The sequence below is a fragment of the Eucalyptus grandis genome, chromosome 8 (genome assembly GCF_016545825.1).
Source record: "Eucalyptus grandis isolate ANBG69807.140 chromosome 8, ASM1654582v1, whole genome shotgun sequence".
In the NCBI taxonomy this organism is placed as follows: domain Eukaryota; kingdom Viridiplantae; phylum Streptophyta; class Magnoliopsida; order Myrtales; family Myrtaceae; genus Eucalyptus; species Eucalyptus grandis.
The window spans coordinates 67,924,992-67,949,468 of NC_052619.1; the positions used below are offsets into that span (position 1 = coordinate 67,924,992).

A 24,477-nucleotide genomic window follows, 5' to 3' on the forward strand; every position below is an offset into this window, starting at 1 on the left:
ATATGCAGAAAATATCATTGAAAAATTTAATATGAAGAATTGTATTCTAATCAATACACTAATAGAGTGCGGTACCAAACTTTCAAAGTTTGATGATGGTGTCGATGTTGATTTGATATATTATAGAAGCTTGATGGGGAGTTTGAGATACTTGACATGCACGGGACCGGATATTATGTATAGTGTTGGAATTATGAGTTGATATATGGAGAAGCTGAAGTCTTCTCATCTTAAAGATGTAAAAAAGATACTTCGGTGCATCAAAGGTACTACTTTTCATGGCCTACACTACTATCGTTCTGAATCCTTCCAACTTAGAGCTCATTTAGATAGTGATTATGTTGGAGATATCAATGATCGAAAGAGCATTACAGATTTTGTATTTTTCTTATGTGAAAATGCTTTCACATGGTTCTCAAAGAAACAACCCAGTGTCACTCTATCGACATGTAAACTCGATAATGGAAGGTACATATAGAATAGTGAACACTATCCTTTAATGTTCTTGTGGGCACCACCGCGTAAGCATTTGAATGTAAAAAGTGAATCGTGCTTAAGAGAGTCCAAAGTAGAAGCACGATCTTTGTCGAAAGACCCGAAAATACAGTGTTTAAACGAAAACTTATGCATACCGAAGTAGAAGCACGATCTTTGTCGAAAGACCTGAAAACATAGTGTATAAACGAAAACTTATGCATACCGAATGAAAAATAGAAAGTCTTCATATCACATGCCATATTCAAGGCTCGACCACAGACCCATATCACGCCACTCCAAGCTTTCATATCCAAGTCATGCACACAAGCTGCAATTACGTCGGGGTGCGTCTGAAAATGCGATTACCATGTTCGATGACCTAACGACGCGATCTTTCTTGAGCTCTCAACCATTTCGCGTAACATTCGAGACCCCAAACGGTGATTGTGTCCAGCGTGCGTGCCACGAACGCCTGAACCGAGTGCGACCAATAGGGGTTGCACACCCGGTCGTACCCGATCCACCGCACGCTAGCTCTGCTGAATATCTCCGCCGAAGGTATGAAGAGATACCGACTCTTCATCTTGGTCATTTTGGTGGCAATGAAAAAGGGAGCCTGCAATATAATTGGAATTCAAGCGCAGCGTTAGTTCTAAAAGCTTTTTCCTTGGGACTTGCGATTCATTAATTTCTATGAAAACTTAATTACACATTTGAAGTGAATCTCTAACATCCAAGCATAACTGTTTATCTCATAGTTTCAAACAAACAGTCAAGGAGAAGAAAACAAGCACAATAACAAGACCATAAACAAAAGAACGCACATTAAGATTCGAAATTATACCTTTGCGAGATACAATGCCAGAAAAACCGTTTTCCTTTGGCTCATATAATGTCTTGTTTCACCAATTAGCAAAGGGCATCGAGTGGCATTTAACTAGCAAGTACAATCGATACAGCTAGGGAATGTTTTGGAGATCAGGGGTTATTGAATGAGGCACGCATGGTCAATAAATTTACCGACCCATTTCACTTCTTCTTACAGAAGTACATAATCAGCATTGCACCCTTCTTTCCACAGAGGAACTTTTTTGAGTTTGTATAGGATGAAAGTCTTAAACTTATTATATGTTAGCCAATTCAATTATAAAGCTTTCAATTGTGACAATTTAGTTCTAAACTTTTTAACGATTTGTCAATTTAGTCATAAATTTTTCAATTATATCAATTTAGTCTTAAACCTTTTGAAGATTTGACAATTTAATCCTAAATCTATTATTTGGCCAAAAGGACTACATTGCCAAAATTTCAAACGATTTATGACTAATTGGAAAAATTATCAAAATGTTTATGATTAAATTGATACAATTAAAAGTATAAAGATGAAAATTTTAGGACTAATTTAGTATAATCGAAAGGCACCGAATTGACCTCCGTACAATAAATTTAGGACTTTTTAAACAATTTTCCTAATGTGGAGAACTCACAAGTGAAAGAGCAAATAAGTGATTGCATGGTCTAGCTGATATGAAACATGACTAGTAAGATAATCGCACAGACCAACGCATAGATTGGATTATATGACCCCCAACATGCGTTGTGGAATTGTCGCTAATCACGAAGTACCTAGGCTTCTAATCATCTTCCCTCTATTTGTGAAGTCATGGAGAATGAGACCTTGCTCCTAGTCTTTATTTTTTTGGGCTGAATATCACCCATTGAACACGATTAAATTAATCTATTGGAAGTTGAGCGGTTATTACGTCATTGAAGGAGAAAGTATATTATACATCCGTTTTACTACCGATGTGGAGAAGTGAGTCAATTAGTTTCAATAAAGTGATTGTGTTATGAAGGGAAATTCATTGGCGTATGATTTTCTTTTTTCAAAAGGAAAAAGTAAAATTATAACAACGTTCTCTCGCAAATTTATGAGTATTTAGTTAGGAGCGGAAAAGAGGACAGAACAAAGGGGACATAAGAATTTTAACCATATTATCACAATACCTAAATGATAGATGATTTTTCTCATACATTTACCTGACATTGAATATCGATTCCTTGTCCCTCGTACTCTAGACTGATGCTTTTTGAGAATGTTGCCAGAAAACTGCAACGAATCACATTGATATATCAAGTTCACATGATAGAACTATAAAAATAGATTGGATATAGAATTTTCCACTGTTGAAAGGTCCTTTTAGATCCAAATAATGTGAAACACACTAAATTGTTGGAACATTAAGCGATGTATAAACTTTTGTCCGGCATTGAATTTGATTAACTTCTTATTACTGCTTATAGTCCATCACATTGTTTACAATGTCAAATTTGTATATCAATCTTGATATAGCTACAATCCTAAAAGGAAATTAGTAAGAAAGACAAAACTTTTGCATTATAAATTTGATTAACAAATTACCGAAAAAAGAAGACTCAAAACTGGGAGAAAATCGAAACTTACGCTTTGGTGGAGGCATACAAGGTCAAAAGAGGAAACGAAGAGATATCCATGGCGGAACCAGATCCCATGTTCAAGATCGCTCCTCTCTTCCTCTTCAACATTCCATCAATCACTCCCTTCGTCACCCACACCGCTGCGTTGACGTTCACTCTCAATATGCTCTCCGTCAACTGTCGATCCACCTCGTGAAAGTATTCCGGGGGACAACCCATCCCCGCGTTGTTGACCAGCAACCCGACGTCGATCCCTTCCGTCGCTCCTGCAATGGCCGCCACTATCTCCTCTCCGCTCAGCTTCGCGAGATCGGCGACCACTGTCTTGACCTGGACAAAGTGTCTCGTGCGTCAGCTGTACCATCGCTCGGGAATTTTAATGTAAATGGCATATGAAGTGCTAACTATGTAATGGACCTCGGTGCTTAAGTTAAAAAAAAAAGAAAATGCTAAAAGATGATCATTGCACCATTAAGTTACTTTCTTTTCAATAAAAAACATTATGTCATTAAAAAAGAAAGAAAAACTAAAGATCATTTCCTTGGTTAGTTAATAGGTTAATTCATAATTAACCTCATTTCATATCATCATTATTTAGCATAGGTTGCATATATGCATAAAAAATGAATCATCATTAAAAAAAAAATCATAAAAGAGCATGCATGTAGAAATACCATGTCATTCATCCCATATCACGTAGCACATGCATATTTGGGATTATATAATTTAAATTGCATACATATAGTGATAAGTTTAAGTCATACCATATGAATTGCATCTCACATGTCATTAAAATAAATCCATGCATATTAAATTTAGATTAAGATTGCATATAATTAACATTTTAAAAAAAAAAAGAAAAAAGAAAAATTAGGTGTCTTGTCATTTAGAAATCATGTTTAGAGCATGCAATTTTATTAGCATTTTTTATTGAATGTTATTTTATTGATTGTGCACTTGCATGACCACCATTTGCATATTAGTAGCTTAAGTTAAAATTAATCAACATTGCCTGCAAAATATTTTTGAAATTAAAATAAAAGGTACCGAAAGGGCGTTAGACTAATCTAGTGTAACCATGTCCCCGGACTTATTGAATCTCTGGTTCGTGAAAATAAAGTACTCTCCCATACTTTATTTGGGTTTCTAATCAACCCTAATTGATTAGTGGCGGCTCCAAATTGAATATAATTGCATATTTAAATAGATTAATTTTTTAACATTAAGTCGCGATTGGTAGGACTTGGGAGGGTCCGTGCCAAGTCTTCGGACTTAGTAATCCATTAGCCTTCTTTAGGTAATTCACATTCAAAAGAAATTCGGGAAGGTCGCGACAGCTTGGCGACTCCGCTGGGGAATGAGTTAAAATTCATAGTGGACATAGGCCTGTTTTTTTTTTTTTTAAAGTATTTTGTTTAGCAACATGGAAACAAGATACGCTCTTAACATAAAGTGTTAAATGTTTTTGCAGATGGGAGGTATAAGGGGAGTAGTCATTGCTAACCCTTGTTTTGCAGGTTGGAGTTAAGGATGAATGGTTGAACTATAGAAGTGTTGTTTGCAATTAAACTGTTGTGCATGTTTTATTATTTTTAGCACTACACTATTGCACATACAACCTCGCTGCGGACTGGGTTGCGATAGGATTCTTAGGATGGTGTTGAGAAGGATACTTCCTCTAAAGCGAGACTGCTATATAGAGGTTGACCTTCTCTTCCCCGAAAGTTCTTCATGGTGTCGAATGTGTTTGTCCATATCCGCGAGATTGCGTGATTATTGGGTATTCCATTCGACTGAGCCGGAGTTAGGGGGACCTGACACGTTAATGCGAGACTGCAACGGTCAGATCATCCTCTTAGCTCACTTTGTTAAGCCGTCTAGGTAGAAATCGAGCATCACGTCTCATGTGCATGTGTATGTGATTGCCATTGATTTTATTTGATGAAGTAAGTCTTCTATCCCTATACAATGCAATTTATTTTGTCGTATTTTCGGGTCGATCCATGACAATCTAGGTCAATCATTAATTTAATTCCTTTGTTAGTTAGAAATGAAATGAGAAAATTGCCATGCAATGAATCATTTGGAAAATGAAAAATTGGAAATTTGTTTTCAATTCATGTCTTGGCTCTTCCTAGTTCATGTTTAAGAAATTTCATCCCTCTTTGGAGCATCTCGTGTCTTTATTTTCCTAGTCCATTTTTTGAAAATCCTTTTCATATGTGGATTTTTCTTAACTAAAAAATAGATTGTTGTCATGGATTGGTTTCTCATTATACCTCGTTCTTACATATTTCCATTTTCCTTAGGCAATAAAGAACTAGAATGGCCGACCAAACCGAAATGCGTGATCGTATCTCCGCTATGGAAGACCAACTCCGACAGTTGCTCGCCTCTATGCAATTCATGACAGCTTAAATCCAATCCCTCCAAACGGATTTGACTCTTGCACCTGCTCTCCCTGAGACAATAGTTTTGAAGCAGTTAGGCGAGACCCAAATGAGCAATGGCGACATGCCTGACCTGGAAGATGACCCACTGTTGGTCACTATCAAAAAAACTAAACCTGACAATGTCCCTAATATGGGGCAAGATGAAGTGGAAGTGATGGACACTCTGGGGCAGCCTAGTGGCAAGTTTGATTACCTGGTGAAGTATTCGGCTCCTCCTAGCTTTTACTTTGACTCTCGCAACATAGTTCCAAGTGGATGGGATGACATGGACGATCTGATGCCTCAAAAGATAGAGAACTCTGATGACGCCCTGGAAGGAATCACAGGTCTGTTTGATGACCTCTTCATAAGAGCCAATGACGAAGGACCTTCGGAAGACATGGACGTTAGCCTGCAAGAGTAACTTGTTACTATTGCACATTCCCCTGCGCGGGAATTTTTATCTCTTTCTAGGAATTTTTATCACTTTTTAGGATTGATTTTTGCTTTTTAGGAATCGTTTTCGATGTTTTCTCTTTTTAGGGGTTAGGAATCACAATTTCCATTCCAATAATGTAATTCATTTGATTCTATTCAATGAAATTACAATTTTATTTCAAATTTTGAGGACATGATGGAGTACTCCAAACCAGTCCAATGACGATATCCAACCATGAAAGAAACTATCATCTACGGAGAAATCCTGAGGGCTGGACTTTTTCATGCTTCCTCCCAAAAAAATTTTCGAAAACAAAAGCATTTCATTGCTAAAAAAAACAAAAAACAAAAAACAAAAAAACATTTTCCCAAAGCTTGTAGCGAGATTAAACTGTTTGTTTGTCGACTCATTTGCTTCTTGTCTCGAACATGATTCTATAACTTGTTATGACAAGGGACATCTGAGAATGACGTATCAAGTTTCAATGATCATAAACTTGACTTGTGATCAACAGGTTTAGAGCGCACTTGTAATGAAAAAGATTCGGGGCAAGTAAAAGAGGACCATCATTCCCTGGTGGAAGAGTTGACAAATTGGGGGGATGACAGGTTTTGGTAGTGACCCGACTGGGATAAAGTCTTCACCCGAACCAAAATGGATGTGCAATTTGAATTTACTTTGATGTTGCATAGTATCATACTGATGCATGTTCTCTTATGCAGGGGCAAAAGTGGATTTCCAGTCTTGAATGATAGGGACAATCCAAAGACATCAACTGCTGAGGCAATTCCCATTGTAGAGGAATCCTTGAATGAATCCTTAAAACCATTTTGCAGTATAGAAAACTGTTTGAAGTTGACATGCTTAAAGCTGTTGAATTTTTAAAAAAAAAAGGATTTTGCATGATGACTCTTACATGTTTTATCCACCAATTCCACTAAGAACATCAAGATGGACTAATTTAATGAATGATGTGGAATTGATTGAGCATACTAAATAAGACGAGTCGGGATGATGAAAGGCAAGCCCTATCCTATACATAGTCCCATATTCATACACTTGTGAGATGAGTGTAGGAATGTTCATATCCATAAGGTAAAGAGTTCTCTCGCAAGAGGTACGGCAACTGAAATGATGAGAGGCAATTCATTTCTCTATCCCAAACACTACAGGTGATCCATTGCTCAACCCTTTTGAGCCCATACACTTATGGATATTCTTTTCAAATTACTCCTGTCAAGAATCACCCCACATCGGGGCAACTAAGAGATCAAATGGCATCATGAGATGAAGAAAATGAATTGAAATTTTCTTGCTTTCACTTGCATCAATCTTCAAGTCATGCTATTACATTGAATTCATGTGTTAATTTAAGTGCCTTAGGATGACGAAGAGTATTTCTTTCTCTATCCTATATACTTATATCCTTTGCATAGCCCACTTGAGCCTGCAATTTTATTTCTTTAAACCCAGTTGGTGATCATCCCCCACACTGGGCAAGGCAAAAGGCAGATGAAGACTCTTGAAAAGTTTGAGTGTCATTCAAAGTGTAATGCGCAAGAATTGAACTCAAAATAGAACTAAGGGGCATGAAAAAGCAATGTGCCTGGTAAAAGCAAGGCCGATGCCCATGAAAAGAAGTGAAGAAAAAATGCATGAGAACTAGGGACATAAAAGTGGTGTGCCTGGTAAAAGCAAGGTCAATGCCCATAGATAAAAAAAGAAAGTCAAGATAGGTGACTGTCAATTACAAGAATTAAATCCCAATGGAGCAATACTCAAAGAACTCAAATGCCGAGTTTCTAAAATTAATGGGGGACTTCATGAAGCCAATCCCCGATGGTGAAAAAGAAAACTGGTGGCAATGCCAAGATGATCACCAACTTTGACCCTTATACACATCTTTGAGCCTAACGATCCTTTCGTTTCTCAACCCATAAACCCAGCCTATGTTATGTCCCTTACAAAGTCTCTTCAGATTAGGGCATTTTAATTAACATAGGAATTCATATGTTTTAAGTATTGCTCGAAGAAGTGCGAGCAAGATTATTTCTTTTTCATTTTGCAGGATTCTTGACTTGTAAACCCGAAGATGATTACAAGACTGTTCATTCAATAGCTTTGACTCAAAGAGTCCTTTTGTTAAGCCATTGACCAAGCCCACATTATGGTCCCTGTTAAAAACCTCTCAGATTGGTAAGATCGTACCGCTTGCGAGAATACTCAGACCCATGTCGATATGATAAAATTGAGTGATTCTCATAAAATAGCCATTCTAAATGAGAGTGAGTGAAAGTCATTTCTAACCGAAAGTCTCTCATTTAGTATTTTTAAGAAATCCATGTCATGAGTGAAAGTTGTCTTGAACGATAATTCTCTCTAGTGGAAATTTGGGTGATGCACAAGTCATTATGCATGAACCTTCATTGAATTGATAAAAGCTTCAGTAGATTTTGAAGCATGCATTCCAGAATAGCCTTAATTGCTTATTTCATTGGTAAATGCATTTTTGCTCTAATCATGTCTGACAGATAATGTTTTCTCAAAGACCCAAGAGCTCTTGATATTCAGGTTCCTTTCAAAATGCGTCATGATATTAAGAGATGAGAAACCATCATGAACATTCAAGGTGCATCCTTGATGTTCCAAAATTTATTTCTACTAGGAGGTGAGAGGCCTCCACAATATATCTAAGTTCCAGAAGACATATCCCAAAGAATCAGAGATATCATCAGGTAAGTATATCTCTACCCATTCTCGACACTTGATTCGGTCAAGCTGTCCTTTTTATCGACCTAGCGTGCTTTCATAGCCTAGAGTCCTTTACACCGACACTCGATCGAACTGTCCCCCAAAGATTTTTCTCCAGATTCAGTTTGACTAAGGTGATCGAAGAAAGGTTCGGGTCCTGGTCAGATAATCTATGCTACAACGTTAGGTGACCGAAGAAAGGTTCGGGTCCTAGCCAAGCAAAATCCTCGTTTAGGCAACCATAGAATGGTACGGGTCCTAGACAACATATATTTCCCTATTCAGGCGACCGTAGAATGGTACGGGTCCTGGAAAGTAAACCCCCGTTTAGGCGACCGTAGAATGGTATGGGTCCTGGAAGGTAAACCCCTGTTTAGGCGACCGTAGAATGGTACGGGTCCTAGACAAAACCTATTTCCCTATTCAGGCGACCGTAGAATGGTATGGGTCTTGGAAGGTAAATCTCCGTTTAGGCGACCGTAGAATGGTACGGGTCCTAGACACAATCAAACACTGTCATACTGGGTGACCGTAGAATGGTACGAGCCCTGGGAAAGCAGTCTCTTTACAAAGCCATGTTACTATTCTGGGTGACCGTAGAATGGTATGGGTCCTGGACATGTAATACCAACTATCTCAAATCACTCTACCCTCCTTGAGGGTAAGTTATTCCAGGTAGATTCCTTTATCATCTACATTAGCATTTCCATGCGTCATATAAATTGCATTTCGAAATAGGATTCATTTTTTTCAAAAAAAAAATAAAATCATTCAGTGCATATGCATAGTCAAAATTAAGGTCTCAATTTATTTTTGAAGGCAACATCTTCGAGCTCACCTTCAAATGGGTAAGGTCGTACTGATTGCAAGAAAATTCGAACTCTTGTCGACAAGATGATGATAAGATTGAGTGATATATTCCCGCATCAATGGTCGAGACAAATAACCCCTTCTAAATGAGAGCGAGTGAAAAAGCCTTTTTCACACAAAAAGTGTCTCGTTTAGCATGTTCAAGAGATTCACAGTTTAGTGAAAATTGTCTTGATAATTTTTCCCGATGGAAGTTTGAAAAAGCCATCATGCATGGACCTTCATTGAATTAAAAAAAAATTCATTGAATTTTTCCTCAAAGACCAAAAAATTGTCTTTAAAACCCTAAGTTTGTTTAGTCATCTTGGTGCTTGATGGGAATTCCAAGTACCCATTTATAAAATGTTTTGAAATGTCTAGTTTGAGTTCCAGATATTTGAACCTTTAAACGATTGATGTGACTTTCAAGTGTTTGTCTTTTCAAATATCTGATATGATTTCCAGATATTTAGTAAAATATTTTCAAATGCCTAATGTGAACTCCAGATATTTGAATCCTTAAATGCTTGATATGACTTCCAAGTATTTGTCTTTTCAAACATCTGATGTGATTTCCGGATGTTTAGTAAAATATTTTCAAATGTCTAATGTGAACTCCAGATATTTGAACCCTTAAATGCTTGATACGACTTCCAAGTATTTGTCTTTTCAAACATCTGATGTGATTTCCAAGTGCTTGGGATCTGATGAGAGTTCCAAATCCTTGAAGACTTTGAGCCTTTCAATTATCTGAAGAGTTTTCCAGATGTTTGTCAGGTCTCATAAGAATCATTTCACACCTAATAATAATTTTCTGAATCTCCAGATAAGTATGACAGGTACGTGTTCTTCTTTGCATTTGCATTTCATTAAGCATGGACACATAGAAATATATGTTCTTGACCAAATCATTGCATTTACATGGCATTCTTTATTGCATGACCTTGCATTTATTTGAGTCCATTTCTTAAATAAATAAAAAGTCATTACAATTAACATTTGCATACGCATTTCATATTCATTTTGCATTCATTCTGCATAATCTAAATTTAGGTGTCATTTATCTTTGATAGAAACCTCTACGAGCTTCCCTTCAAAGAGGGGCAAACATGTTGACACATAATATTTTAGAAAATAATAAATAAAATAAAAATTCGATTTTGGAAATTTTTTATTGAAAATATATCTTCATTTCAAAATTAAAAAAATTCATTTTTATTTGATTTTGGAGCCTTTTTATTGTTGGAGTCGTTGAGTGAATATCTCGCCGCAAAAACAACTTTGAGCGCTTTCACTATAAAATGCGAGGCTTCGGAATCGAGTGAAGGAGGGCTTTCTGGGATCGAATAAAAAAAAAAAGAGAAAAGGAGAAAAAGTGAAAAGAGAGGAAAGGGAAGAGAGGTTTAGTTTTTTTTTTTTAAGGGAAAGTGTACGGGGGCGAGAGAGGGAGGTGACGTGAGGGAGACTTGAGAGAGAGAGAGAGGGGATCAGCGGGACTCGGCGGCGGGAAAAGGGGAAAAGAGCATAACACTGCTCATCTTCTTCCTCTTGACCGCGACTATTGTGGCGCCTCCACCTTCTGATTAACAACACCGGACACCGCCTGCTGCCCGGGCCACTAGCCACCTCCGAGTCGCCGACCGCCGCTCTTCTGCCGGCAGCGCCGCTTCCCGATCCGCTCAGATCCTCCACCGGCACCGCCCTCCACCCGCAGCCGCGGAGCCACCGAGCTGCACCGGTCACCTCACCAGCACCGCCTCACATCGATGACCCGCAACCCCACTGCACGCCGTTCGGACCTCTGTCACACTAGCATCGCCCAACTTCGCTAGAGATCTGCTCCTGCTTAGCCCTGCGTTCGCTGAGCCACTCGCCGCATCTCCAGTGATCACCTGACGCCGAGCCGCTCCACGCCATTGCGACCAGTCCCCGCGCCGGGCCGCGCGGCCGATCCGTCGCACGCCTCCACCTCGATCGGCGCCCCGCCCGACGACTCGAAGCCCCGACGCTCCACCCTCCACGAGTAGGTCCGAGCCATGCCACAGCCGAGCCACCTTCCCCGCGCTGACGTAGCCGCCGGTCTCCGTCCGCGAGCCCCGACGACCCGCGCCACCACGGCCGAGCCTTGCCCCGAGCTTAGCCACAGCTGGATCTAGATCCGTGCCACCTTGGCGCCGCCTCCGCCTCGATTCCCGATTTGACGCCGCCCCGAAGCTAGCCGCGACCGCGCGCAACCCTCGCTCCGCCTTCGACGCATCCACCCGACGACCCGCGAGCACACCTCCACGGCCGACGCCGTCTCGGTCGCGAAGGCGCCGCCGCTCGCGATCCGGAGCCGGGTCCCTGCTGTCGTCGATCGGCAGCCCGCAACCTCGGCGGACCTTCCCGACGCATCAAATCCGGCGGCCTGCACAGCCTCGTCGCCCCCGACAGCTCGAGTAGCGCATCTCACGCCCGAGCGACGCCTGACCACCTCCGTTCCGAGTCTCCTCGCCGGAGCTCCTCATCGTGCACCTGCTGTGCCCTTGCCAGGGCTCTGACGCCGGCCATCCTCCACCCAGCGCCGTCCACCATTGTTGGTTTTTTTTTTTGTTAATTTCCTTTTTAGGTGATTTACTTTTTATCCTTTTATTCTTATTTATTTATCTAGTTATTTTAAGTGCTGTCATTTTTGCTTAAGTTAGAACATAGGAAGTCAATTTTAATTATTTGTATAGTTTAGACATTATCCTTAAGGTTTTGCCTAAAACTATGTAATTATTAATTTGGTTCGAAAGACGTCGGATCATTTTTTTAATTATATTAATTTTCGGGCTTTTTGATGGTATTTTGGTTGTTAAATCAATGTAATTATTAATATGATCCGTAAGACTTCGGATTAGATTTTTAATTATTTTGAACTCTTTGTCGTGATAATTAGGTTTAGAATAATCGATAATTTGACCTGCGAGACAACGGGTTATTTTTTCGGTTATTTTAATAATTTATTTATTGAATATCTTGATTGTTTAGATTTAATGTTTAGTTGATAATTACTTGTCTTGGAAAACACTAAAACACTAAAAAATAAAAAAATCAAAATCAAAATCTTGCATCAAAGCATGTAGGTTTAATAAATCAGACATGTAGGATTAGGTTTATGAAATTTTCATCATCTAGTAATTATTGCTAAGTTCATTTAATTAGAAATTGCTCGTCATTAGAATTAGGTCATTTAATTAATTTAGATTGCATATTTAATTGTTGCATTTCTTTAATTTTGAATTTCATGGAAAATACAAAAAAATTAGAATAAATTCATTTCATGCTTTAGGATAAATTGCATGCTTATTCATGTTATATATTTTAGGTCATATTTCCACGTCATATCATTTCATGTTAAAATTAGTAGCATGCATTGCATGATTCTCATTAAATAAAAACCAAAATTAAGTTTGCATGTTAGGTTTATTTAATTAGAATCTGTTTATTAGTAAAATATTGTCATATCTAGAACTTAGGTACTTAGGTCCATACACATTTCATATTAAAGCAACACATCTAGATATTTTTAGATTAAGTCAATTTTCATTTAGTAAAACAAAAAGAGGAACAAAAAAAAAATGTTATGCATGCCATATGAGTTATAGTTTAATTTTTTTTTTTTTAAAAAGGAAAATGCTAAAAGATGATCATTGCACCATTAAGTTACTTTCTTTTCAATAAAAACATTAGGTCATTAAAAAAGAAAGAAAAACTAAAGATCATTTCCTTGGTTAGTTAATAGGTTAATTCATAATTAACCTCATTTCATATCATCATTATTTAGCATAGGTTGCATATATGCATAAAAAATTTATCATCACTAAAAAAAAATCATAAAAGAGCATGCATGTAGACATACCATGTCATTCATTCCATATCACGTAGCACATGCATATTTAGGATTATATAATTTAGATTGCATACATATAGTGATAAGTTTAAGTCATATCATATGAATTGCATCTCGCATGTCATTAAAATAAATCCATGCATATTAAATTTAGATTAAGATTGCATATAATTAACATTTAAAAAAAGAAAAATTAGGTGTCTTGTCATTTAGAAATCATGTTTAGAGCATGCAATTTTATTAGCATTTTTATTGAATGTTATTTTATTGATTGTGCACTTGCATGACCACCATTTGCATATTAGTAGCTTAAGTTAAAATTAATCAACATTGCCTGCAAAATATTTTTGAAATTAAAATAAAAGGTACCGAAAGGGCGTTAGACTAATCTAGCGTAACTATGTCCCCGGACTTATTGAATCTCTGGTTCGCGAAAATAAAGTACTCTCCCATACTTTATTTGGGTTTCTAATCAACCCTAATTGATTAGTGGCAGCTCCAAATTGAATATAATTGCATGTTTAAATAGATTAATTTTTTAACATTAAGTCGCGATTGGTAGGACTTGGGAGGAGTCGTGCCAAGTCTTCGGACTTAGTAATCCATTAGCCTTCTTTAGGTAATTCACCTTCAAAAGAAATTTGGGAAGGTCGCGACATCAATCAAAGCTTTCAACTGCATGATCTTGATAATAATATCAAACTTGTGTCTAAGCACAAACACCCATGTCTTCATCGAATAATCATCAATAACCATTAACATATATCTAATACTCTCCCTTGAAGGAAATCGTGATAATTTGTAATTTTCGTGGTTTCTATGATAATCGTACTGAATTGCACTTTCCGTTATTGATCTAAATCATAGCACTTGCATACATTTAGTTCATTAACAACATAATCACCTAACAGATTTCTTTCACTTACAACCTTCGGGTTTCTCTCACCCTATTCCCCAAACGCATATGCCATAATTTAGACTCTCCAGCTAGGGGTGAGCGTGGTTCCGGGTAGAACCGGGAACCGGAACCGAACCGGAGGAGGTTCCGGTTCGGTTCCCGGTTCTAAGGGGACCGGTTCCGGTTCCCGGTTCTCTTTTTTTCCGGAATCAGAACCGCGGTTCCTTTGTTCCGGTTCCGTTTCCCATAGGAACCGGAACCTGAGGGAACCGGAACCGGCAAAGTTAAAATAAAAAACCCTAATTCCTTCCGCGCGATTTCCCCCTTCGTTCAACTTTCCCCCTTTCCTTTCTTTTTCTCTCTCTTTTCTCCACTTTTTCCTCCTCACGTCACTTCCTGCCCCCCCACTTTTTTTCTTTTCCTCTCTCTCTCTCTCTCTTCTCTTTCCCCCTCTCTCGGCGAACCCCCCCCTCTTCTTCTTCTTCTTCCTTCCTCTCGCCGGTAGCTGCTTCACCCACCACCACACCGCCGCCCCACGCCCTACTCACCACCACCTCTTGCTGCCGCTTGCTCAGCCGTCCCGGGCCATCGTTGCTCCGAACCGTCACCACCTCCGCCCGAACTGAGCTCTTCCCCCTTGGCCGTGGGTTGAGCCGCGGCTGCCGCCGTCTTCGGTGCGCCGTTCATGCCGTCGTTGGTGCTGTGAGACTCGTGCCTTCGTCGCCGTCGCACCACCGTCGCCGCGTGCTCGCCGTCGCCGATCAAGAAGAAGCTGGTGAACAAGATGAGGCGAGAACAGGCCCATCCCTCACTTTGGATTCGCATGCGGACCGACAACACCATCGGGTTCATATCCAATTCCTTCACGTTTTGTCCAAAAAAAGCCGTCTTCTTATTTTATTTTATTTTTTTGTGGCCTAATTTTTGTCGTCGAAATCGTTCAGGTACAACGCGAAGCGCAGCACCGGCGCCGCACCAAGGTAGGGTTACTCTGAGGTGTTTTCATGGGAGGAGGTGCTTTTGCTTTGGGTTAGAGCTTTTTAGTTGTTGCGAAAGAGACCTCTCGATGCTTTTCTGATTATTGCTTTTAAGCGAATTGAAGACTTTTAAGGAAGCAAATAGCTGCTTAGATATAGTGCTTTGCTTTGTTACTCTCGAGCACAAGTATTTTTATATCCGATGATCTGCGAATTGTGGTAGTTTCTGTTGCTTCATGTGGTTTTGATAGTATCGGGGATGGGATTTTAGTGAATTTTAATGTTGCTTCAACTTGATGTGTTGATTTTGTTTGTTGTCTACTGCTTAGTTTATTTGTCATTAACTTCTAGATGCTCAGTGCTTCTTTTCAAATGCTTTTCTTTGCTTGTGGTGCAGAGTTGTGTAATATGTAAGTAGACTCATGGTTCCTGCACTCAATGCAGCAGATGTCCTACTTATTTTCAAGTTATGTGTGCTGCAAGAGCAAGACACAGCATGGAAGTAAGTCCTTATATAGATATATATTATTTTCATGACTTTTATCAGAACTAACATTGGTAGAATTTCTTGAGCTGGATTTTTTAATCTATTCTGACGCTCGCTCTTGCTTTCTTTCTATTTTCTTTGGCATTGGATTTCAAGGAAGGATATGTTAGATAGATACTCATGTAAGTTTACACGATTCTATATCTTTGTTTTCAGTTACACTGCCTGGAGAAGAGTGGGAGTCAAATAACAAAGAAGTTGATATATTGCGCCGATCATAGGTTAGATTGGTTCCCTTGTCTACATGTTTTAATTCTCTGCTTCAATCTCATGTCCAGAGCCGTTTTGTTAAGTCTATTGCCTAGAAGATTTAACAACTATGATCCATTGACTAAAAACTATATGGTGCATGGTGCCTTGTCCTGGAAAAATATGATTTTACTTGGATGATTATGCAGAAGGTTCGACAGCCAAGAGGTTGATTATAACTATGTCGTGGTCATTAACAAGTACGTTTGCTCCTCCAATTTTTATCATCGCATTTTGCTTGATGTGTCTTTCATAATGGCTAATATTAAATTACTGTTTCAGAGGACAGAAAAGCATCAAATATGTTTCGGTAAATCTAGTATACATGGATGGGGACCCTTTGCTCGAAGAAATATTCAGGAAGGAGAAATGGTACCTTCTTCTGAAAACTACCTCATTATTTGCATGTTATGCTTTAGTTGGACGGAAATGCTGTATTTGTCATTATACTTTTCATTTATTCTTGGAAATGGAGGACATGATAAAAAGAGACAAGTACAACGATTTATATTCTCAAATGTTTTTCGTTTTTTCATTACCATAAAGAGTGGAGTTTAGGAAGTGTGTTTCTTCAGATTTTCCCTCCCAAAGCTTTGTCTCTTTGGCTCATCGTGTTCATTGATTAGCATTGAAATCATGATCTGCATTATCCGTCGGTTTGTCTTCTAAACTCTGCTGAGACATTGTGCAGCTCTTCAAGATCGTGAAGAACTTGTAATCGATGCCACAAATAAAGGGAATATAGCTTGGCTAATTAATCATTCGGTAAGTTCCAATAGAAGCATTTTTTTAAAACTAAAAATGAAAAAAAAAAAAAAAGAACCCGTTGGAACCTGTTGGAACCTGGAACCGACCCCGGAACCTGTGACGGGGTAGGTTCCGTGGTTCTTGGTTCTCACGGGTAGGTTCCAGGTTCCAAAAAATGAGGAACCCGTACCGAGGGTAGGTTCCGGGTTCCAAGCGGAACTGTAAGGAACCGGGAACCGCTCACCCCTATCTCCAAAGGCGAGACGCACTTGACGTCTCCATGGCAAAATATGTCGTTGTCTCATCTTGAAGTTCATACACGCCACTCTGCTTAATTCCTTTCATTATTACCAAAGCACCACAAATAATTTTCAAAATTCCACATTCTAAAATATATAGACACTCGATTGAATCCAGGGTATTTAAGGAAATTAAGTTTTTTTTTTTTTTTTCAACTTTGGAACATGCCTTATCCCAGTCAATGTCCTCACTATACCATTATGCATTCTAATTCTAACATTACCAATACCGACAACATCGCATTCAAAAGTATTGGTCTCAACCGCACTTCTTTGTTATTTGTGCGATGATAAGTAGTAAATCGATTTATATTTGGTGTAGTATGAAAAGACAACCAAAATCATAATCTATCCATCAAACGACTAATCATTAGTAACAAACAGGACAAAAACAACATTATCTGAATTATCATTAGCTACGGTTGCAATAGCATTTACAAAATTAACTATAATTCATTTACCCTTCTTGTTCTTTAACTTAAGACAATTCCTTCTAAAATACCCTCTCTTGCCATAACACCAATAGACATTATCTTCTATCCTAAACTTTTCACTTTATTGCAACTAGTAAAAGAATCATGCATCGTCTAAATCTGGTTTATTACAATCCCACACGATACCTCGTGCTACACATTTCAAGAGAGTTAAGGAATCAGTCAACCAGTTCGGCGTGCGTTACTCTGTCACTTTCACTTGCGTACGTCTTCCTCTCGCTTTCTACTCCGAGACCACTGACAATAAATACTACTCAGTACTGACGCGACCATCTAGTACAAAACGAGCAAATTTTGAGGACTTTCCCATGATACAGATAAGCCTTTGGATACCTTTCTGAACCGCACTTGCAAACTAAACCTAAACCAGAGAAACCACCATGGGGAGCACGAAGTTCTTCTGTATTTATCATCAGGGGACCAACCTCAGAGGAAGCAATCAAACAGCATCGTTAGCAACTCACCTTGCCGATCCGTCTTAGCTTGAAGGGTCTAACTAACATTATGCGCGCTAGAAACCAATAATACGTCGTCCCCGACCAGGAGGGATGAAGATTTCTCCACTTCGTACGGTTCAGTGTTCCAAATTTGCGCCCCGACTATTTTCCAACCGCCAATGAAAGTAATGACGATACGAATTAAATGGTGGAGTGGGGCTACGAGAGCTTCGTGTGCAGGGGATAGTGAACCCACTTCCTGACCGCGCAACAATAAGACTAGCTTGGTTCAGGTCACGACCAATTCGAGAGTTGATTGGTCAAGATTGCAATCACCATGTCCCCATGTGCATGTTGAATAGTCCGTCATCAATTTCTCTTTTCGCGATCTAGTCTATTCTGCTAATAAAATGTTTTTACCACGAATTGCGTGCATGAAACAACGTGCGGAAAAGCGATCTTCTCAGACTTTTTGTTGCACGGCATGTCCATTTATTTGATACTTATAGAGCCGATGAAATGGTTGGATGAAAAAGGTCTCATCAATATATACCTAACTCATACTGAAAATGGCGGTTCCCACTGTTGACTTATTTCACCTAGCTACGACCGTCCCTCTCTTTCTTTCAATGTAATGTCGCACTTTCTCTAAACATGCAAGCTGTAATTGGGCCTATTTCATGGAGCCCGCACCACGCCTAAATTTTTTTTCCATCAACTTGCTCATTCCAAGATTCAACTTTCAAATCTTCTATGACTTACTATTTTTCTTGATTTAGAACCAGATGGGTCATCCGGATGACACGGTTTTGGAGATTGAATTTTTATGCAATGGCCGATGGAATAAAATCCATTGTAAAATTGGAGAATTATATGAATTAGGGTTTATATGTAGCTTAAGTACCTTGTCTGTTTGATGTACTATCGATACGATCAATCATATGGCCGTGGCTGATCATTGAATTACATATTTTACACTGAATGTCCAGAATAAAAACCCTTTATTATTAGCATGGATCAACTTCCATGTCATATCATGCGAAGCATATTGACTAGTTTGATGGTGCATTAATCGAGCTAAATGGTTCATAAGAGTACACAACTCACATTCAACTCTCTCATTACACAATAATCATAAACTCTCAATATGTATGCAGCTTGAATTAAAGTTTAATTAAGCTAGTTGATTGGAAATGAGAAAAGTGTGATGACGCCCTTCATTTGGTTGTGCTAACCTTCTCAAGTCTGAAGGATATGAACTCGATAGCGGAAGATACACATAGAATAGTGAACCCTATTGTTTCTTGTAAAATGACCAACCCTTGCATGACGTGTGACCAATAAGGGTTGCACTGATCCTTATTGTTGGTAATTTGTTTATAAAACAAATGAAGAGGTGCCTTGTCCCACATCGAAAAGATGTGAGTGCGCACATGGACGAGATTTGGCACTAACCGATGATCATTATTTATTGAAAATCTGGATTTATTTCTATAAAAAATTAATTATAGTCTTATTAAAACAATGCGACTGTTCATGAAACGTTATGATTATTTTTTATTTTTTATTTATTTAATTTCGAATTTTTATGTCTTTTCAACGTAAAAGACGTACTTGTTCACGAAAAATTGCATTTGTTTTTTTGCAACATTTTGAAGGGTTGCTTCTATTCGAAAGACAAAGATAAGTACGTTTGTTTTGAGATAAAAAACAATTATCTTCTTCCCTTTTCGTCTTCTTTTGAAAGAATATATAGCCATTGTTTTTCAATTGTTTTCCATGAGAGACCTTGGAGAAATACTAGAATTGTTATCTAGTATTCTCATTTTGAGACTTTGTTGTATTTTGGAGGATTTTTGCCGGTGACCATTAGTAACGTTATGGGGCAAATAAATCCTTAAAGAAAGTGATATCACGCCTCAAAATCCGACTCGAGTACTCTAAATATCCGTCTTCATTGTTCTACCCAATTCAAAGCCATATTTTACCAGCAATTTTAAGGATTTAATTGTGCAACAATGAAGTTAAAGTCAATCACCAGAAGCAGAAGTTCCTTTAGAGGCTTCGGGTTGTGATATATGTGGCCTGGCTGTGTATCTCACTCTTTTGCGGGGCATGCTAGACGAATGATTTATTGCCAGTGGAGTGAGCATTGCACGATTATCCGGTTCTCTTCAAGTCGGCCTCGGTCTAGTCTGCAGAGATTGTGGGCTTGTGCGAGGAGAGGTGGAAAGGCGATCTGCCCGAGAAAGAGAGGAAAGGAGACAGAAGAGAAATTGTGAGAGGTTGGCCACGAGAAAAAGAGAGCAGAATTAGGTCTGTTCTTCGATGGCTTCCACGGATGCTGATGATCATCGCTCATCGCAATCGGCTGTATTTTTGAAACAGCACAAAGCGTGCTCTGCTTGGTTGAGAGCCCGAAGCGACTGCACCTCCATCAAAACTTTTTCGTTGGCTGTAACTTGGATCGCCAACAATTGCCAATCTATTAACAAGTGATACTCTTTTCTAAAGTATTGCTTCACTTTTCTGTGGATGGCACAAGTAGATATGACCGGAATGTTCCTATGTTCGCAAATTGGTGTCTCATTGGTGGCACCGATTAAACTCAGGAATAGTGGGGGTCATTGCACCCACAGATAGGACAATTGTGGTTAGCACTACGCGCGAATTGTTTGAATCCGAAGCCCAAGGCCCGTTGCTCACCTTCACAAGCAACGTTTCCCAGAGTTTCCTTGCGCTAACTGGACTATTGACGGTACCTGAGAATATCTACTCGACAAGTGCATAGAACGGTTTGTCAAAATGCGCTTTAGACATCCCTGCGAAGTAATTTGCGATTTTGTGTAAATCTGAGAATATGATGTGATTTAATAATCTCATTATCGCGTAGACTCTATTTCGCTTACGTTTCATTTTTGTTAAGATCGAAAATCTGAGCATATATATATATATATTTTGTCATTCTTTGTTTCTCTGTATCATGGAGTAATCCCATGTCTGTCCATGGTGATCGTCGGAGAGGGATGTCTGAGGGGGTGTGGATGCGCATACAGAGGAATCAATGGCCAGAAAATGAGAGAAATTGATCGGCAACGCTGCCAAGAACCCGGTCACCATGAATCCCACCAACACTGTCTTCGATGCGAATCGGTTGCTCGGGAGGAGATTCAGCGATCGTTCGGTCTAGAGTAATATGAGGCATTTGCCGTCCAAGGTCATTGCTGTCCCGGACTCAAGCCCATGATTGTCATCATTTACAAGGGCTGTCAATCACAAGGGTGAAGGGAAGCAATTTTGCTGCAGAGGAAATCTTATTCATGGTCCTCACGAACATCAATGAGATCACTGAGGCTCATCTCGAATTTGTCCACGAGCATTGCAAATATGATCCTTGTCAAGCGAATGAGAGAGACGCTCTGTACCAGTCTCTCCTTTTACAGGATATCTCATCCTTTGATGGGCAAACACTGATTCATCAAGGAATGGGTCATTTACAACGCCCGAATTGGAAGAAACTGTCAAGTGAAGAAGCGTATGGTTGTTCTTGATGGTTTTTGGGGGCAATGCTTCGAAAGGACTTCTCGCCCAGTGGAGTAATCAAGGAATAAGATATGGCATGTGGGCAACTGAAATGTGCTAAATTGCTTATCGGCTTATACGCTAAGGTATACGATGTTTTTATCTCCATGTTTAGCACGTAAACTATTACACTATTTGTCATTGATGGTTTCATACTTGCTTTTAGTCTTTAGTCATCTTTTGGCATGGGTGTTCAATTTCATATGCGGGATAATGATAGAATTGAAGAGATGCGATACATGCCCCATTTAAGACTTCCATAACAAAGAAAATGATACGCATGCCACATGTCTATGTTTGGGCTGTTGATCGTTGTAGGCAGCAAACCAAGAAAGGTGAGTTCAATCTCAATGAACTACGAGAAGCTATGTGTATATGTGATGTGACATGAAATATGTTCTTAATGGGTCTCTTTCAAAGTGATTGTCGATTGATTATGATTGGATGCTGTCTGCATGTGCAATGGAGACAATGTTGCTCCTTTTGGTACGCTGCATAACTTTGGGTCACCTATGGTTTAGTACAAAGTTACCTTCCTAGAGGTGCATATAAGCAGGGTGCATTTTATTGATATGAAGCAAATTGTCTGTTGCAATTTATTTAGGCATTTTTCAATTTGAGTTCATTACAGCCGAAACCATTTCATAGTCTTAAAAGGAATACGGATTTATGGATTTGGTGCTTAGTGACTTATGTGAACTAAATGCCTTGATAGTTATGTCATGGGTGGGTTACTCAATGCTTGCGCACAATTGGGAGCACTGGAGTTAGGCTGTTGGGCCAATAACTTAATAAATAGAGACAAGTTTTGGATAATCCCATCTTTGGCCCAGAATTGATCTACATGAATGCAAAATGTGGATGCGTGGCTTGAGACTGAGGAGTTTTCATAGAAATGAGATAAAGTGGTGTGGACTTACAATGAATGGGCATGTCAATCCTACATTTGGGTTGTTTGGCCAAGTAGAGAAGCTTGGGTATTTAAAAGTTAAAAACGTAACGAGGGTTATTCTTTGAGATAAAGTGATGACATGAAAAAGACGTTGAATATATTTAAACATCTTGGTTTCAAAGAAATAAGTAACCCATTTGATTATAGTACTAAATTAAATTATAAAACCAGTGGAGCAATAGCACTATTTGAATATGCCAGTGTTATAGGGTCTTTAATGTATACAATGCATTATATTAGACCTGATATTACTTATTCCATATAAGTTGAGTACATATGTTTGTGATCCAAGTATAAAACATTGGAAAGTTATTACCCGAAAATTTGATTGTTATTGAGAACTAAAATTTGGGATTGTTCTATAATAATTATCCGGGTATATAAGAAGGATATGCTGATGTTATTTAGGTTACAAGTGTGAGAAATAAACGATCCATTACTAGATGGATTTTCACATTACGTGAATGAGTTGTTTCTTAGTTGAGCAAGAAACAAATGTACATAACTCACCCAACTATGGAATCTAAAGTCATTGCTTTAGCGGCAACTGGGAAAGAGGCTCAATGGATTAAGCATTTGTTGTTAGATATCAAATTATGGGCTAATCATATGCCTCTTATTTCTATCCACTATGATAGTTAGGCTACTTTGGCAAGAGCCTATAATAGCACCTATAATGGTAAGTCTAAACATATTAGTCTAAGACATGAATATGTGAGACGATTGATTAAATATGGTACCATAACAATTGTCTACGTGAGGTCAAGTAATAATCTTACCGATCATTTGACGAAGGCTTTACCAAGACACATGGTAATAATGACCTCACAAGAAATGGGGCTGAAACCCTTTAATTGAAATCACCAATAATGGTAACCCGACATTTTTCTAGAATATCACTAGTTACAAGGTTTAATGGGTAAGAACAAGTTATTGAATGTAATTGTTTGATATTGATGTAGCCTTGATATGAGAAATCAGTATCATCTGTTACGTTTTGTAGGTTGAATTGAATTCTTAATGAAGTATAATACAAACTTGTAATGTGTTGATAGTAACAGAAACACATGATAGATACTTCACATATATGAGCTTAAAAGTGGTGCCACTTCTTACGAAAGTTAGGGTTGCTTTCTAAAAAACTCATAAAACAGGATCAAGCACAAGGCCATAATAGTGCAGAGTAATATAGAACTTCTCGCTGAAATAAGAGGTTAATGTATGTGCGGTATGTCCGTTTCTATTATATAAAAGTACAAGTTTAAAGCCGAGCTACTTGTCACTTTGATAGAGCTTTGAGATACTTGCACTAAGTAAAGGTTTAACTCGAAAGAGACCTTTATTTATGTATATTAATCTCACGGAAATTTTGGCTGTATATTTATAATGTTTTATTTTCTGTTTTTGTTTTACAAACAAAAGTAGGGGATTGTTGGTAATTTGTTTATAAAACAAATGAAGAGGTGTGTTGTCCCACATCGAAAAGATGTGACTGCGCACGTGGACGGAATTTGGCACTAACCGATGATCATTATTCATTGAAAATTTGGATTTATTTCTATAAAAATTAATTATAAAGTCTTATTGAAACAATGCAACTGTTCACGAAAAGTTACGATTTTTATTATTTATTATTTATTATTTATTTAATTTCGAATTTTATGTCTTTTCAACATAAAAGACGTACTTATTCACAAAAAGTTGCATTTGTTCTTTTGCAACCTTTTGAAGGGTTGCCTCTATTCGAAAGACAAAGATAAGATAAGTATGTTTGTTTTGAGATCAAAAACAATTATCTTCTTCCTTTTTCATCTTCTTTCAAAAGAATATAGAGCCATTGTTTTTCAATTGTTTCCCATGAGAGACCTTGGAGAAATACTATAATTATTATCTAGTATTCTCATTTTGAAACTTTGTTGTATCCTGGAGGGTTTTTGCCGATGACCATTAGCAATGTTGTGGGACAAATAAATCCTTAAAGAAAGTAATATCACGTCTCAAAGTCCGACTTGAGTA

General features: G+C 38.5%; 2 protein-coding genes across 2 annotated transcripts in view; one reads left to right on the forward strand and one right to left on the reverse strand.

The window, feature by feature from the left end:
- Positions 1-675: 675 nt before the first annotated feature.
- LOC120286053 (very-long-chain 3-oxoacyl-CoA reductase 1-like) overlaps positions 676-24,477 on the reverse strand; it is a 28,317-nt gene continuing 4,515 nt past the window's right edge. The window contains exons 2-4 of the mRNA XM_039300277.1: positions 2,942-3,264; positions 2,518-2,587; positions 676-1,093 (exon numbers count right to left, since the gene is read on the reverse strand). Coding sequence (XP_039156211.1) covers positions 857-1,093; positions 2,518-2,587; positions 2,942-3,264 — 630 coding nt within the window. The 3' untranslated portion in view covers positions 676-856. The remainder of the gene's footprint in view (positions 1,094-2,517; positions 2,588-2,941; positions 3,265-24,477) is intronic.
- On the forward strand, positions 15,351-16,511 carry LOC104415736. Its single transcript, XM_039300360.1, has 4 exons — positions 15,351-15,656; positions 15,858-15,922; positions 16,100-16,150; positions 16,233-16,511. The coding sequence occupies exons 1-4, from the start codon at positions 15,624-15,626 to the stop codon at positions 16,492-16,494; spliced, it is 411 nt and encodes a 136-aa protein (XP_039156294.1). The 5' UTR covers positions 15,351-15,623; the 3' UTR covers positions 16,495-16,511.